We start from the raw sequence: 18,260 nt of genomic DNA, 5'->3' as shown, positions 1-18,260 counted from the left end.
TTGACATGTGGTTTGTCCTCTTTCTCTACTAAAAGAAAGTAGAGCCCTGGTGAATTCCAGTTAACCAGTACTCAGGACTCCAGCCACTTAGTACAAATCCTTCTGTGATTCAGATATAATAAAAGTGGCCAGATGCAGGGTTGAAAATTCTGTAACCCCACTCTCCTCACTGTACCATCCTTCCACTCCTGGGAGTACCCAAATCATAGCATTCTTTGTCCATGGAAAGGTCCTCCTGGAACTCTCCCTCTGATGCAGATGATGTATTTTTTTTTCTCATAATGCGCCTTTCACTGATCTAGTAGGTGTCCTGGGTTGTCCTGGGCAGCTGGACCACCACGCCCTGACATGTGACTCATAGGCAAGACAGCACTATGTGATAAAAGAGGTCGGGGGGAGCGGTCCATTCCACCTCTGGGCACTGAGGCCCGTGTGTTATGTAATGCATTTCCTGACTTTAATTATTTACCAGTCTTGCCCTGCCTGTCCCCTGTCCTAGCTACTATTTGCCTTGTTCGGCAATGGAATTTGACCTCTCCAGGGTTTAAATCTCACTCAACCCTGCTATTTCTCAGTATGGTTTTTCCTCAGATGGCAGTTCGCTGGGGGCAGAGGCAGATTTTCCAAACTCCGCTGTGGCTCAGGTCGTCAAGTATGTCTTCATAAAGAGAGAGATTTGGGCAGAGGCTAAGCTGATTACAGGGCTCAAGTGAGGCCCTGAACACATTTCAGATTTGGAATGCAAATTGTTGTCTGCAGTAATTATAGCTTGTGCCATGGCCCTGCTCGGCCCCCGTGGTCATTATCCTGGTGCAGAATAAACAGCTTCGTGCTTTCAGAGTGGGAGGTAATGAGGGGGAGAGGGGCACTTGAGAGACATTAAGGGTGTTTCAGAGCCCATCCACAAGTCTGAGTAGGTGTAGGACAGATCCAGATGTGTGTTGGGATGCCAACCGCTGACAAACTCTGTGACCCATGGGCCAGGAATTCAACCTCTCTGAGCCTCAGTGTCCTCCAGTCTTTGCCTTCGGAAGGTTGCCATGGTGATGAGATGGTGATGATGTGATGAGCATTCATCATGGTGCCTGACACCTGGGAGGTGCTGAACAAGTGGGAGTTTCATGGCCTAGCAGGTGCCATAAGGGCAGGGATCTGTCACACCCTTCTTAAATGGCAATTCCCACACACACATCAGTTACCCCTTCATCCTGCAGAGGGACTATGGTGCCTCCTTCTCATGCTTCACAGGTGTGCAGAATTGACAGAGGCTTAGAGTACTGGTTTTGGGTCAGACCTCCTGCAGGTGAGTCTAGCTGTGTACCCTTTGGCAGTTTGATTAACATCTCTGAGCCATGGGATTTCTTGCTTGTAAAATAGACATCATAATTGTGTATGATTTACTGTGTTGTGGGGGGAGATTATCTGCGAAAAATGCATGTAGAGTTGAATGCCAGTACTTGACTTAATGTGTGATGGAGGTACTATTGCTGTCCCCTTTGCACAGATGAGGAAATCAAGGTTTTAAGGACTAAGTGACTCCCCCAAGTCTGTGGCTCATGTGTGGTGGAACCTAGACTCTGGCTCAGCAAACTGCCTATAGGTTTCACATTAGCGTCAGTGTCACTGGCCTAAAGGTGTTCAGAAATCACCGCATGAGTATTGCCAGCATCTGCTCCCAGGGCTCTACCCCTCAGACCTCTCATTTTTGTTGACAAATTCTTTTATTTATTTATTTATTTATTTATTTATTTATTTATTTATTTAATTTTTGAGAGACAGAGAGAGGGGTGAGGGGTAGAGGGAGAGAGAGACAGAATCTTAAGCAGGCTCCATGCTGAGCATAGAGCCCGATGTGGGGCTCGATCCCATAACCCTAGAATCAGGACCTGAGCCAAAATCAAGAGTGAGACGCTCAACCAATTGAGCCACCCAGGCCTCCTGACAAATTCTTTCTCAAATTGGGTTAGAGTAGGTGATAATAACATTATTATTTACTATATTACATAATGTTATGTATAATATAACATATTTCTATGTTAAATATAAATTTAACATTTAATTAAATGGAAATTTACATTTATATTAAAATATAAATTTATATTGCCTTGTGTGGTGGATTCTCTTATTACCCCCATTTGACAGATGATAAAATGGAGGTACAGAGAAGTTAAATAAATCATCAGAAGTTACAGAGTAAGCATAGCACTGGGGTTTGAATTTGGGTTGTTTGACTCAGAATGTCTATTCCTAACCTCGGTGCTAAGCTGCTTTCATTGATTTCCAGTCTACTTCCCAGATGCTATGCCCCCGCCACCTTGGCTGGCCTTGGGGTTCCCAGACCTCCTCAGCCGCAAACGAGGGCCTGTTACTATGTGCTTGGCCTTACCTAGCCTCAGAGGGTGGTTCTGAGGACCCTTCTCACAAGCCCCAGGTGCTCATTCAACACAGGAGGCCATATGTGCCTCAACCTTGTACATTTTTAAAAAAATAAAAATCAGCCTTTCATTTTAATAATGACACAACCCAGAGGTGAGGTTCCTGTTATCACACTGGGAGAATCTGGGCAAAGGTGATTGGAGTTGTAAAGTCAAGTGGCGGGGAATTCCTTCTTTTCTCCATAAATTAGTGATGTGAGAGCTCTGTGTAATTTCACATTCTGGGAGAGAATGGCTGTGCTTAACTCCTGTTGGGAGAGGAAATTTATCTCACTTTTCATTCAGCAAGGAGAGGGAGTTAGGAATCATAGAAATGGAATTTTGTTGTTGTTGTTAAATTCCTGGCTTTGAGCTGATATATATGTGTACTTTAAAATGGGAAATAAGGGGCAAAGACATATCACCCGTATCATATAGTCATGGCCCCTGTTCTTAACAAATAGAATTCATATCTGGTCGTGTGTCTGTTCTTGCTGAAAATCTTGTTCTTGTTCGCCATTTTCCACAGGATACAGTTGGAATTTCTACCTTGGCTCCAACCTTCTCATCTCCCAGCCTTCATACCCCATCCCTGCCACAGCTCTTTAAACATCTCCCCACCTCTCTCCTTTGCTCTGGCTACCCTCTCCTCAGCCTGGCACCTCCTACACATCCCTAATGAACTGCTCCAATAGCTCTTTTGCTGGGGGGAACCTGAGAATTGTCCCTGGCTGCTTCCTCAGTGTTCCTGCTATTCCAAGCCATGGAACACAACAGATTGAGCAGCAAAGCATTGTTTGCAGTTCTGCATTCCTTCTGGCCCATGAGTTCTCCTGTGCTATTTTTGTATGCCCAACGCTTTGAGTACAGAGCTGGGCACTTTTGTGTTGCACGAAGGACCCCTGTGCCCTCTTTACACACGCCTGGCTGCGTTTCTTCCCTAAGCAGGGTCTGTGGATAATAGAAGAACCGGTGATAGAGCTGGAACATCAGGCTGTAGCCTCCATGAGAACGGAGTCTGTCCTGTTGCTGCAGAGTCTACACTGTGGTTGATGTTCGTTTAGTCGCTATCAGACAACTGCTTGAATGAACGCTGTGGTAATGAGCCATGTTACAGACCTAGATTCAAATCCCTATCCCACCACTGCTGAGCTTGGACAACTTCCTTAACCCCTCTGAACCTGCTTCCTCATCTATATAAGCTAAGGATAATAAAAGTACCTATCTCATAGAGTGGTCATAAAATGAAATGTTTAATGTCTGGTGCATAGCAGGCTTCCAATCAGTGGTGGTTGTTAATGTTATTAATAATTAAATACATTAATCAATCACAGGATATATGCTGGAAAGAGAATCAACAGGGTGTCATTTAGAGGATAAGATGGTGGGACGGGGGAGTGGGATCCATTAGGCAGCTTGGGAGGGAAGGTTTCCTGTAAGCTGGGACCAAACTATGAGAAGAATCCTGCTGCATTGTGAAGATTTGGAGGAAAGAGTTTTCTGGAGAACACGTACAAAGGCCCTGGGGCAGGAAATACCTTGATGAGGAACAGAAAGTGTGACCAGAGCTTGGGAGAAGGAGGGAAAATACAATGAGGTAAGGTCTAGGGAGGAGACAGAGGCCAATTGATGTAGGGTCTTTTGGGCCAAGGGACAGTGTTTGGATTGAATTTGAAATGTGAAAGAAGTGATTCAATGCTTATGCTCAGAATCATTCTGTGGGATCAGATTTTGGATGACTTCAGCTTTAACCTATCTTGTTTTCTGTGTATATGAACTAACCCCTAGCAATAAAACCCAGGTTTATCTTTGTTTTTGTTTTGAGAGATTGCACCAGCAGGGGAGGGACATAGGGAGAGGGGGACAGAGGATCCAAAGCAGGCTCTGTGCTGACAGCAGTGAGCCCAATGTGGGGCTCGAACTCACTAGCTATGAGATCATGACCTAAGCTAAAGTAGGATGCTCCACTGACCAAGCCACCCAGGTGCCCCAAAACCCAGTTCTGATTGATTTAAGCAGAAAAGGAATTTATTATTTATTACAGGATATAAGACACTCAGAAAATTGGGGAAGTATTAGGAAACCAGGAACAACCTCCAATTACACCACCAAACATTTCCTACAAGCACACCATTGCTGCCACTGCTGGGTGGATGTAGATAGCATGGGTTGTGCCAACTAATGTGGCTGTTCAGTCAGCACTCACTGCTGCCACTGTGAGCTGCTGCCACCCCCACAGGAATAGAGTTTGCAGTGTCCCTGCTGTTCGCACAGCTTTTGATGCCAAGTCTGGGGTCCGGGTATCTGATTGGCTGAGCTTAGCTCCTGCTCTCATTCCCTAGCTGCAAGGGAGGCTGGGAAAGAAAGTGTGTGGCATCCTTATCTCTTTTGGTAGAACAAGAGCTCTCGTTCGTGGGTTGGGGCTTTCCCAAACCTAGGAAGACCGTTGAACTGCAGAGTGTCCAGAGGGATAAATGTCCCTCACAGAGACATATGGACTAAGTGACTCATGGAGAGTCCCTTGGCCTCAGCAGCTTTCATCAATAGGTGGTAGCACTTTAAGAAAGTCCAGACTGCCTTTCTCTTAGACAATGATTTAAGAAAAATAGTGCCAAATTTGGAAGCAACTATTTCTCAATCCGTTGAGAGGCTAGGAACTATTTTTTTTTAATTAGTTTAATTTGTGCAGGTGTGTGGGGTAACATGTTTCCCCCATGTTTATCACAGATTTGCATTCCTGTTGGAAATGTCCTAGCCATTGTCAGAGCTTATAATTGCTTCTTGTTATGGCCACGTGGGGCTTATTGTCCAAGATTTTGCTGCAAAGTTTATTGTTTATCTTACACCGTCTCCAGGAAGCTGCATGCGGAAATCTCTGAGCCTTACCAGGAAGTCTGACTTAAAGGGACAGTTTCCAGGACAGAGCACTAACCAGGGAGAAGGCACTGAACTTCCCTTGGGTGACAGCTGGAAGCCTTTTCTGAGTACTCCCCTCTTGGTTTGCTGGTTTGGGTGATGCCTTTCTGATTCTGATTTAAGGAAAAAAATGGCAGTATTTACTCTTCAAGCACACATGGATACACACCAACCAAAATAAAACAAAAAACCACTTTCACTGTGCTGTAGGCAGAATGAATGCTCTGAATCACAGGGGAAGACACTTTTTCAATCTCTTGATATTTTCTTGGGAGGTGTTTTTGTATTAGTCTTGAAGTTTTGAGAGAGACACGGGGATTTCAAGGAAGTCCGCATTATAACATTGAAAAAGTAAATAGGACTTAAGTTTTCACCACCTTCATATTTTTGTTTTTTTCTATTGGAATGAAGAAGGGAAACAGGAAATTGCAAACTTCCATTGCCTTTTTCTTCTTAGGTGTCCAGTTGTGACAGCTGTCATTCAAATCAGGATAAAAATAAAATTATTTCAGATTTGGTACCAACTTTTCAACTTGCTAGGAGGAAAATTTGAACCAATGTCCATAATTACACCAAAAAACCTCCTTGTCTGCTTGAAAAAAAATAAGTACAGAAATTACGACTGTGCTCTTTTTGGCCTTTAAAAAAATTTTTTTTAAGTTTATTTATTTTTGAAAGAAAGAGAGGGAGACGGAGTATGAGCAGGGGACCAGTTGAGAAAGGGAGACACAGAATCTGAAGCAGGCTCCAGGCTCTGAGCTGTCAGCACAGAGCCCAGTGCGGAGCTTGAACCCACAAACTGCGAGATTATGACCTGAGCTGAAGTAGGATGCTTAACTGACTGAGCCATCCAGGTGCCCCTCCCCCACCCCTTTTCTTTGGTCTTTGAAAAACTATTTTATTATGAAAAATTTAAACTCATGCAAAAATGGAAAGAATAGTATAATGATCCCCAGTGGTCTCATCATCTTTTGTTCTGCTTTTAAACACATGTATCAGTTAGATTCCTACAGACCTCTCTACAACCCCTCAAGGGATAATGGAATCATTATTCCTGTTTCACAGATGAGGAAACTAAGGGTCAAGGAAGCTAAGAAGGGAGTTACCGGGTCATTCAACTAGTCAATGGTAGAGCCAGAGATCACAGAGCTTCTGCACCAATTTGCTGTTCATTGTTGCAGCCAGCTAAGCTGTTCCCAGAGATTATCCTTACAGAGAAATCTGGAGTGAAAATAATGATGAAAAACTGTTTTATAAAAGTTATTTCTACTTTTGTTATATATTTTTAATTCAGAAATTAAGTTTGTCAAGACTTGTTTTTCGATACGAGCACATTCCTTTTTAAAATCCTCCTGAGTATTCAGGTGTTAGGAATACCACTGCTCATATTCAGATTTTCCACTTCTAATCAATCTTGACAGTATAACGCCAAATAGTAACTCTCATTTCCAAGTAAGGAAGCTCTTTGGCTGATAGCTATCAGCTAATCAGTTTTTAAGCCTTTCTTTTTTCTAAGAATCGGGCAGAGGTCAGCAACCCACTGGAGTTTCACTTTTAACTGACAGTATAACAAAGAGGTGTTGACAGTCCTTTGAAAAAGCTGTACTCAGGGTGTTCGTGTTTCTGAGCAATGAATTGAATGGGCTTATTTGCTAGTGCCCCATCTGTGGCATGTGCAAGTTCTTCAGGCTATCCTTGCTTGTGTTCATAAAGGAGGTGGGGCCCTAGAGACCAGACCTGTGGCCGCTTCACAGCACACATCAGAAGGCAGCTCTCTGTATTTCTCATTTGCTTTTTTAAAATAGCTGTCGATGTGCCGGTTGCCAAAATAATGTGAGGAATTTGATTATAAAAGTTCAGATTTGTTTTGAGAGAAAAAATACAGTGCTCCAGCTATTGCTCGTAACAAACCAGCAAGATAAGCATCCAAGATTAGCCATGATTAGCAGTCTGTTGAGGCTTCCATGTTCAAGCCTCATTTATTTTTAGTGCTTGTGTTGAAACCGTAGATGAAGACTTTTCTATTTATTCATTCTTGACCTTGGGCAGCCAGGTTTGCTCCCACATTCTTCTCATCATTTTGTAATCTTGTTGAGCTGGGATATTAAGCAGGGCTCTAGAACAGCATCAACATTTTTAAATGGTCAGAAGTCTCTTGAGTTAAACCATCTTGTATCCAGCCAGCTTTGGCTTAGAATGGGATCTGGACCCCCCATTTGTCAGTGATTCATGGTGAAGAGGCCAGAGTAGTTGTTCAGGTTTTGCTTGGATTAACCACATTGCCAACACTGAGGAGTAAATATGAAGGCATTCAGTAAGAGTGCATGACCACAAGTAACTTCCAGGCTCTAAATACTTGAAAGTTCTGTTTATTTCTCACTGACTTGCTATGCATTTTGCCTTCATCTCAACCTAGTAACACCAACCAGTATCACCCTACCTCCCCTGCCCATCATGACACAAATTTTTGCTTTTTCTTAGTCTTACTTGAATTCGATAACAGCTTCCAAAGCCTAAGATCTGTGAAATAATGATTTTAGGATACTGGAGACTTGGTTAAATCAATGTGCAATACACCATTTTAATCTGATTCCTGCTACTATCCCATTTTTGTGAGATTGGGTCACTACCGATTTCTCCATTCAGTTTGTGGAATCATTTTAAAATGTCAGGCTTCAAATGGAATATGGTCAAAGACCCTGAAATTCCTAGCCAAGACCAAGCTTTTGTGAAACCTGTGGCTTCTTGGGTACAAAATAAGAAAGGGATTGAAGAACCAGAGTAAAATTCAAATGGAGAAAACCCCCATTAGTCACCAGCTTTTAATGAAGTCAGTTCTACTGAACGTTCACCATTTTATTTTGTATAAATGAACTGATCACAACCCTGATGAATATGTTTCTTGTAACATTTTTGGTGAGAAAACTGCTTGAAACTTCTCAACAGAAAATGCTGTGAGCTATATAGAATGACAGCCCAGGGAAACATATCACTTTGAATTCCAGCATCATGAAGAAGCATGTGGTAGTGTCTTAGGTAGGTCTGCATTCTGGCACTAGTTTCTTTAACGTCCAATACGAAGGTGCCAGCAGTATGGTTATTTAACCAGATGTTGGAGAACAGGGGCCAGTTTTTGCATTATAGGTCCCTAATGGGTATTTCCCCATTATAAATATATAATGATTCAGCTCCACACACTTAAAGAAAAACATTATACCCTGAGAACCTACGCCCCCAGAATTTCATAGGTTTTTTTTTTTCTTTTTAGCATTTCACTCTGATCTGATCTATGTAGAATTTATTTTGGATAGTGTGAAGTAGAGCTTTAAAAGGAGGCTTTCTTTCCAAGAAATGAATTATCCCATTTGTTAGCGATCCTTTTCTCCTCCAGTGGTTTGCAGTCCAACATTTATTATATGTCAAATTCCAGAATATCCTGTGGCAGGTTTCTGGCTGTCTGCTCCAGAGGCTGTATGCATATAACAGGAGCTTGGAAGTCAGCCCACCCAGGCTCCACTCCTGACCCTGCCACCTCTAGGCTCTCTTGGGCAGGCTCCTGCCACCTGTTTGAGTCTCAGTTTTTAAAAATCTGTACAGTAGAGATAACAGTGAGTCCTCTCTCAGGACACTTGTGAAGGTCAAGTGAAAAACGGCAGAGCAAGTTCCCCTATGAAAACATAAAAAATCTGCAGTCACCGTTTATAGTTTTAGTAATTGTGGCTTCAGGATGTTTTAATATCTGCACACAGGTGCACTTTCATCATGAATTATGTTCTCAGTGTTGACGGAGCTAAGACTAAGTAACTGAGAGGCGACATTTCAAGTGCATCTTTCATGTTTGCAGAATGTTCACAGGCCAGGGGCTAATGAATTCAGGTACTTCCATACCACAGCGTGCTCTGCAGTATGGGTCTAAAATGTGTATGAGGTGGAAGGATGCTCTGGATGTTAAGTGAAAAAAGCAAATGGCAGGATAATGTTACCATTCCATTTTTGAAAAATACAAACAAAAAATAAAGTGTGTACACAGCAACTTGTGTGTGTTTAGACAGAAGGAAATGTCTGGAAGAACTGCCAAATTGGTGGCACTTGGGTCAAATCCAGTCAGCACCTGTGTTTTGCGTGGCCTGTATAGCACTTTTTATTTTATTTATTTATTTATTTATTTATTTATTTATTTATATGAAATTTATTGTCAAATTGTTTTCTATACAACACCCAGTGCTCATCCCAACAGGTGCCCTCCTCAATACCCATCACCCACCCACTCCTCCCTCCCACCCCCCATAAACCCTCAGTTTGTTCTCAGTTTTTAAGAGTCTCTGATGTTTTGGCTCCCTCCCTCTCTAACCATTTTTTTTTCCATCCCCTCCCCCATGGTCTTCTGTCACTTTTTAAAATAAAGAATTTGTTGCCAGCATTTTAAAAATTGTGAGATTTTGTATTAACCTGGAGTTTCCAGCTTCTCTTGAAAAGTTGGAATGTCTGGCCCCCAGTAAGCTGGAGCTGACTGAGGGCCAATACACTCAGTGGTGCCCTAGGGCCCACCCCGGCTTTCCTTTCAGGTACCTGACCCTTGGCACTGAAGGCTTTTGGGTTTATATCCCCCTTTATTGACAGCTGGCTTTGACATGGTTGCCTCTGGCAAGTGGGATTGGGGTGGACGAAAAAATCAGGTCCTTTGGGAAGACTCACTTTTTTACGCTATATATTTATGTATGGTTTGAATGTATTATAATGATGCCATGTTACTTTTAAAATTTAAAAATTAGGGGTGCCTGGGTAGCTCAGTCAATGGAGCGTCCAACTACTGAATTTGGCTCAGGTCATGATCTCACGGTTCATGGGATTGAATCCCGTGTCAGGCTCCGTGCTGACAGTGCGTGGAGCCTGCTTGGGATTCTGTCTCTCCCTCTCTCTGCCCCTCCCCTGCTTGTGCTCTCTCTCTCAAAATAAATAGATAAACTTAAAAAAAATTAAAATTTAAAAATCAGTAGAAAAACATGTTTGAATGCTTGGTAGTATCATAGGTGCCATGGAGAGAAAACCCAATTTACTGTTCCTTTATAAGCTGCCATTATAAAGCTAAAAATGAACTTGAGCTCTGAACAGCAGGAGCATCTTATTATTGAAAGTTTCCTCCAAGGTGCCCTCTGCGTGGACCAATTTCTTGCTTCTAGTCAAAGCAGGGCTGTGAGAGGAAATGGCTGTGCCCTGTTCTTTCCTTCCTTTTCCTCTGCCAGGGCACCTGCTGGCTCTCCTGCCCTTCCTGCCTCCTTCACTGCTACCTGCCCTGGGACCCACTCAAGTTCCACCTCTTCCACGAAGTGCTGCAGCCCACGGGTTTCGGTTCTTCTTTCTTATTCATAGTTAGCAGCCAGAAGTCAGGCTTCATCATTCTCAGATCCGTTGATGTGAATGTGCCCTCCTCCCCTAGAAAAGAAATAAAGTCTAGTGTGCCGTGGTCGTTTCACATTTCCTTTGGATCCTCATTGGGGTGATCCTGGCCCTGGTTTCTGGGGCTCAATTAAGTGGCTTGTTTGAAAATCCTCCAGCAGAGTAGTGGCTGGGCTTCTGGGAATCTCCATGGGTCCTCAGGAGATTGACATTCTTCATTAGCTGAGCTGTTTCCAGAGCTGGCTAATCTCAGCTTGTTTACAGGCCTGTAAGAATTCAGACCCCTTTCTATGCAGGAGGCTAGGGTAAGAGGCCATTTTAGGAACACCTTCCCTCCCTCCCCGACTAGCCACCACCTACCCCAGGCTTGCTTTGTGGAGAGTCAGACTTTTGTAAATAGGGGATCCCAAGACTGAGCTGAAGCCCACCTTTTGTGGGCACTGCTGTTTTTGGGGGGTTTTTTTGACATGCATCGCCAAGTATTTCCTGAGTGCCACATGTGGGCTCACCACATGTGGGCTTTGAGGTGACCCAGGTGGTTGCCTGAAAGGGCTGAGCTTTTTCACGGTGATTTCACTTCCTTCTTTCTCCAAACAGATAGGACACCTTCAGGCTCCTTGAAGCAAGACCCAAGTCTGTCAGAGCAGTGCTTTCAAAGCATTTGCTTTTCTTGCAAAGCACCCCGTGGATCTGCACTTTCCTGCTGTTGCCCTTGCCAGTTCTTCTACCTAGAAAGCCCCTCAGATTTCTGCCCGTGTGTCTCCTGCTCTGAGACACCTTCCCAGACTTTGTCCCCATAAAAAATACATTTGCTCAGCTCAGCTATTTCTTGGCCCCCTCAGTATTTTTTCTTGCAAACCCTGGCAGCCTTTAATTCGCTCTCTGATCATCAGTGGTTCATCTTTGTGCTTCCAGAGCCCAGTGCCTTCTTCTGTAACGTCTGCAGGGCCAAATGCACTCTTCAGAGGCCCTCTGTGAGGCACCAGGTCACTGCAGCGTGAGGATGGAGAGAGCCTGCTTTCTTGTCCGCTCTAGAGTTGAGTCTTGGATTGAAGCTCGTTCTCTCTTTGCTGGGTCCCCCACTTTGCTCAGGGCTGAGACAAGTGCAGGCTCTTAAAAGTCTGTGCATTTGTAAGACAGCCTCGGGGAAACCTTTGCCTGAATCTTTGCAGTTAAGAGTTGCAGATCAAATAGTACTCCACTAGAAAACTGAAAACTGAAAACAAATCATGGAAAGCTGCACCAGAATTATGTCTCCTTGGATCTGAGACCCACTGGTACCACGTAAGGAGGGTGAGGGTGTTGAATTGTTTGTGGAGAGGGGTTTTCACCTGAAACTGCAGGTCGCTGTGAGACAATCTGTGTCACCCAAGGAGTCTGGGTTTTGTAAAAAGCAGGTGACCCGGGCAAGGTGTTCATCCTTGTGAAAAGACCCCGTTTCATAAAATGAGAACTTTCAGCCATGAGTTATTCCCATAATAACTCTGAGAAAAGCAGTAAGGCCTTTTGTGATCCACATCAAAAGTGGAAAGGGAGGTTTCCAGAGGCAGCTATTTTGAAGGGGACTCTGAAGAGAAGATTTGTCTCAGGAAAAAAAAAAGAAAGAAAAAAGAAACGGATGGGTGTGGTATTTATCACCACTCTCATTTATTAGTTGCTATGAAATTGGGATTCAGTGAGGGCTCTGTGTCCTGGGCTGGGCTGCTACCTCTTGGGTTAAGTTCAAGTGGACTATTGATTCCGCTCTGAAGACAGAGTTCTCCCAGCGTCCCTTCTCTCTCCATCTCAGACTGATGTTTGGGTTTCGGTCTGCAAAGCTCCAGACTCAAGGCCCAAGATTCTAGCAGCGAACTCTTTCTTTAGAGCTGCCGGGAGTGCCCAGCATGGCTTTAGGTGGGGGCCCAGTGAGCATTGTTTCTGGGGATTGCCAGCCAGACGCTGAATTTCTGGTGTGCCTCTGAATGCCTGAAGGCAGAGTGCTCTGAAAAAGCAGCAGCAGGCGAGGAAACCGCTGGAGGTGGGGAGCTTTGGCTGATGTGGTCTCAGCTTCTGACACTTTTAACTGATGGCCCCCTGTCACTTCCTGTCATGCAGCCCAAGTGGCGGGGAGGAGTTCCTTCAGGGAAACCATGCTCTGCTCAGCTCAGAGAATCCCGTCTGCTGGGCTCCGTTGCAGTTAGGGGCGGGGGACTCTGCGTGGATGAGGTCGGAGCGCCCCATGGTGTGGTGCTGCTTCTTTGTCCGGGCTCAGGTAAGCTCCCTGCGGCAGAGCCAGCCAGGGGTGGACCAGCTCCCGACTCCCACCCGTGCCTGCCTGGCTGGGTGGTGCCAGGAACTGAGGTGTGGGAGGGCGAAAATGCCTTTTACCTCCCAAGAAAATGAGCAAGGAGCTGCTGTTCAAAGCACCTGGGATGATGGAGAGGGACTTCTGTGTCACTTTAGTGTGAATCAGGAAAGAGCTGTGTGGTTGTGTTTAAGACCACAAATGGTTGCTTGGTGGAGATAGTGAGTTAAGTGAGTGCCTGGCTGTTAGGGCTTCCTTTAGCATCTGTGATTGGAGGAGAGTGTGTGTGTAGGGTGTGGGGTGACTTTCGCTCTTTGTTCCAGGATGCTAGTATTTTAATTTTTATAAGAGATGTGTTTTCAGTTAAGAGGGGAAAAGGGGGGGGAAAGGATGCATTTGGCCTGTGGTGTTTTTGTTTGGGGAGTTTTTAAAAGTGTATTTCCAAGATCTTCTCTTCTCCTTTGGGTTGAAAGATGGCTGAAGTCAATTTTGGAAGTTCATTCTGTTTGGAACAACTTTTTTGTAGGTTTCCTTAAAGTGAGTCTCGGTATTTTCAATGTGTTCATCATTGAGAAGATGAAGTCAGATATTATCAGGGGAGATTCAGACTCACTGGTGTTCTCATTAAAGAGTGTTGGTGCCTGGTTTGGTTATATCTAAAGGAACGTCTGGAAATGTTACATTTTATAGACTAAAGAGTAGGTTAGGAGGCCTGATGGGTTACTCCCTCTGTCCCTGTTCTTTGTTTGTGGGTAGGTGTTTAGCTTTGGATAAGCTACCCCTGTTTTCCAAAGAAAATGTCTGTTGCTTTTTCTGTTTCTCTCACCGGAATCCTGAGACTGATTTTTGTAGTGCTAATTCCAACTTTCATATATGATTATTCTAGGCATACATTTTTAATCTTTTCTTGTGATTTGGGTGGTTTTGTCATTCTTCTCTTTTCCCATCTGACTCATCCAGCTGTTGGCTAACCTGATAGAGAATCATTTTTGAGTCTTTGAGATACAGAAATTGAGAGCATTTAAAATGACTTAGGACAGTTTAGTGATAGTTAATGCAACATAAATAAAAATAATACAATATTAGCTGGCATTTATTAGATACTTTTCACGTTAGTAAGCACTTACCCATGTTCACAAAATTCCTACAACACTATACAGTCAGCTATTATTATTTTCAGCATGGTAAAACTGATATATAGAGAGGACAAATAATTTTCTCAAGGTCACCTAGCTGGTGAGCAGTGGGTCAGGCTTCAAGCTTAGGCAGAATGGATCCAAAAATGACATTCATAGCCAGTAGGTGCTACATGAGGATTTCCATTATGGGGCCCTTTCCACATCCACCTGCAGCATCTCAGTAACACTTTGCTTTCTTATCCTTTGGCAAATCAGCCCCTTTTAGTGGATGTTTGCTACGATCCAATTAGCGGCTACCTAAGAGACAACTAGACAAATCACTACCTTCTCTGGACTCAGCTTCCCTACCTGTCAAATGGAAATTTCTCTAAACTCATTTTAGTTCTGACATGAATCTAAGGTATGCAAATATCTTCCACAAAAAGTAAAAAAGAATCCTCATATCTCTCCTATTTGGAAGTTAAATGAGTACATTTGAACATACATTTCCCAAGGACGTCAACAGGAATTTAAAATGTAACTGGCTGGGTGACTGTTGACCTTTATTTTGCTCTTGAAACTATTACTGAATAAATTTTTATTTCTTGGTTCTGACAGTCCCCAGAGAAAGAGTCTGGAGGAATTGGGGCTGGGTGTGGGAGGGTCAATTGGTAAGAGGATGTGGTGTAGAGAAAGGGACGGGAGAAACCTCGTAATCCATAATCCAATTACGGAGATTATGGAGGAGAAATCTCATAAATCCATCTTCTGAGATTTGGCCAAAGTAGTTCTGCAATGGAGGGGAAATGGTAGAGTGTAATGATTAAGGACATGGGTTCTGGGACCACACAGATGTAGGTTTGCATCCCAACTTTGCCTCTTACTAGCCATGTGATCCTAGGCATGTTACCAAATGTGAATCTGTTTTATGTTCTGTAAGATGGGGATAATAAATAGTGCCTACTTTATAGGATTGTCATGAGGAATAAGTGAAATGACTCATGACAGTGCCTAGCACAGAGCCAGCACTCAGCAAATGTGATCCATGTCCCAGGTCTTATTGACCGTAGAATGTTGGTGGCCACTAGGGACATGAAGCCTGAGTGTGTAAAGGCTTAGCGACACCAGGGCTGTGAAACATCTTACCTACAGAGATGAACATGACCCTGGTTTGATTTTGTGGGGGAAAGGAAGCATACTCCACAGAAGGTCAATACTTCATGTTTTTTAAGTTTATTTATTCCGAGAGAGAGAGAGAGCACAGTCAGGGGATGGGCAGAGAGAGAAAGAGAGACAGAGACAGAGACAGAGAATCCCAAGGGGCTTGAACTCACAAACCATGAGATTGTGACCTGAGCCGAAATCCAGAGTCGGATGCTTAACCAACTGAGCCACCCAAGCACCCCTAGTCAGTGCTTCATTTTAAAACCCTGATTCCAGCCATGTTTTTACAGCTTGCGCAGAACACCAAGGGGAGTCATGAAAGGGGAAGCTGATTCAAACCAGATCCTAAAAAGGCCTCTCTTGATAGAACACTCAGAGGTATGACTCGGAGAGGGCAAGGTCAGGGTGGTGACCCCGAGTGTCCACCAAGACAGAAACAATGGGTGACTTTAGGACCTAAATATAGACTATGTGGATGTCACTTAGGGAAACCAGTTCCTGATGCTGACCAGGGTGGGTGGGTCTCTTGGGAAGAGCTCTGGAAGCAGCCCCTGTGGGCCGAGCCTTGCTCTGTCGGCCCTCTTTTTCTGAATAATTCTGTCCATATTCTAGCTCCTCTGCATCTGTTGAGCATCTGCCTCTGTTTGGCAACCTTGTTTATGTCTTCAGCCCTTCCCTTCCAAGTCTTCCTTGTGGTGTTTACCACCTGTCTCCCTTGTTTCTTGCAGACCCCACCCAGCCCCGGCCAGAAACCCCAGGTGTTCTTGTCATTAGCGCTTGCTTCTCATGGAGCAGTATTAGGAGCTGGGTGGGAGTCGGGAGTTTGGGGTTCAAGGTCTAGGTTTTGCAGTTAACCTTGGGTAATGAAGAACCTCACTGGGTACCAAGTTCTCCAATGGAGACATCTCCTTTAAGAACCTGGATCCTGGAGATTAACCATCTGTGTTCAAACCCTCACTGCCGCTTGACCTTGGGCAAGTTCTTTACCTCTCTGAGCCTCAATCACCTCACCTGCAAAATGGATACATGGCAGTATCTGCCTCAGTTAGTATGAGGAGTTTATAAAATAATACCTGTGAAACCCTTAAAACAGTACATCTTGTCAGTGCTCAAAAATGCTAGCTATGATCGTAGTTGTGATCTGTAGAAAAATGAGACTTGAGCTGGGTCAGTGTTTCCTAGACTTCAGTCAAATTTTTCTCATTTCCATATTCTACTTGTACTATTATTTTTCACTTACTGTTTCTCTTTAAATTGTCCAGTTGTTATTTGTTATTTTTTAACTTCGGCTCATTCTAAAGAGGAATAGTCCTGCAGTCACTCAGTGCTCTAATGTGTTTCTTAAAACACATGATAGTAAACACATCTAGGTCTACTGCATGTGGTCTGAAGTGATATGGTGTCTGCCCCAGGTCCACTTCCTGCACTTTGGTGTCTCTGAGCATCCGAGGCCCAGGTTGCTGCCTGCTACTGGTGTTCACAGTGCTCATCCCACAAGAATGAATAGTCTGCCCACCTTTTCATTCACCAGGCAGTGCCTGAGAACCTCCTTTGGGCCTGTCTCTGTGCCAGGTGCCAAGATACCCACACTATGGGTCTTTGTAGTGCCTACTGTCTTTTTTTGAATGGGACACTACCAGCCCAGAGAAAATGGGGTAGAGAGAGCCATGAAATAATCCAATTGCTGAAATACCTCCTTAACGAGAAGAGAAGCCAAGAACACTCTCTGCCTGAAATCTCTGGATGTGGGTCAAGGAGACCATCTTCAGTCAGTTTTTGCTAATTAACAACTACCCCCAACTCAGTGGCAAACAATAGCAAGCATTCGCTCTTATGCTTATAGGCGTGCAGGTTGATGGGGGCGGTCTGCCTCACACGGGTCCATTAAGTATCCACACATATATTCTTCCCCGGTGGAAGTCAGAAGCTCCCAGAGGAGCAAACAGAAATATTTGATGTCCCTGAAAAACTAGGCTCAGAATTGGTACTCTGTCCCTTCCACCCTTATTCCATTGGCCAGAACAAGTCACAGTAGCAACCCATGGAGGTCAGGAGAGAGTATAAAAGTTTGCTGAAGAATAAATTAATCCACTACAGGGATCATCATTATTTAGTCATTCAACCTGCATTTATGTGCAGCATTCTGCCATGTTGGGGGAAGATAAGTACAGTCATGATAAATGACAAAGGTGATGAGGACATCTAATCCAAGGCCTGGCATGGGGTAGGTCCTAAATAAATACCTAATGAATGAGTATCTGCTGGTACCTCTGGAGTGCTGACTACTGATGAATATTTCATACAAGGTTATCTCCTTCTATCCTCCAATTCCTGGTTGGGCTGGTACAGTCATCCCAGGTCAAACAAGTGGCATACTATTTTGGCCTGTTAAATGCTTATCATCTTTTGATGTGAGGGATGTGAAGGCACAGTAGTGGAGAGAGTTTATGCACAAAGAGATCATCTCTGATATGGAGAAAGAGGTAGGCTTTGCACCAAGGAAGGTCCAGATTGCATCCCTCATGTGTTCCTTCCCATACACTTCGTGCACTGCCTTGGGTGCTAACGCTTCGATCACCCATCATGTACTAAGAGTTTAGCATGGTACCTGCTTATCATAGTTTCTATCAATCACTAGCCCTCTGCTTCTTGGAGGTCATATCCATTTTTTAATATTTTCTTCAGAAAATTGCACAGAGATGTGAAAATTTCTGTGCAGGCAGGTGGCCCTGAGTAAAGAACTCTGCTGTGAGTATTCATTCTTATTCCCTCCCCTCCTCTTTCCTTCCCTTCTTAAGGACTTCATCTATTGGAAGAGAGGTTTTTCCATAGTTGTATGCCAGTGTCAGGCATAGGGTTTGGCTCATTTTAATGGCTGGCCCAATGAGTGGGTTTTTTTTAAAGTTTATTTATTTATTTTGAAGTGGGGGGAGGAGCAAAGAGAGAGAGAGGGTGAGAGAGAATCCC

At 44.0% G+C, this 18,260-nt stretch overlaps 1 protein-coding gene across 4 annotated transcripts in view; it reads left to right on the top strand.

Moving 5' to 3' along the window:
* The window catches only part of ARHGEF3 (Rho guanine nucleotide exchange factor 3), a 305,569-nt gene that overhangs the window by 114,764 nt on the left and 172,545 nt on the right, over window positions 1-18,260 (top strand). The window contains exon 1 of one of the 4 annotated variants that reach the window (XM_019469997.2): window positions 12,852-12,978. The exons of 2 other annotated variants lie outside the window; for them this stretch is intronic. In XM_019469997.2, coding sequence (XP_019325542.1) covers window positions 12,928-12,978 — 51 coding nt within the window. In that variant the 5' untranslated portion in view covers window positions 12,852-12,927. Of the gene's footprint in view, window positions 1-12,851; window positions 12,979-15,593; window positions 15,672-18,260 lie in introns of those variants that run through there. One more of the 4 variants, XM_019470000.2, reaches the window with a different exon arrangement.

This window comes from Panthera pardus, unplaced genomic scaffold (assembly GCF_024362965.1).
Source record: "Panthera pardus isolate Hobbes unplaced genomic scaffold, ASM2436296v1 HiC_scaffold_8, whole genome shotgun sequence".
Lineage (NCBI taxonomy): Eukaryota > Metazoa > Chordata > Mammalia > Carnivora > Felidae > Panthera > Panthera pardus.
The sequence above is the reverse complement of the archived record's forward strand: the minus strand, read 5'-3'. Positions and strand labels throughout refer to the sequence as shown.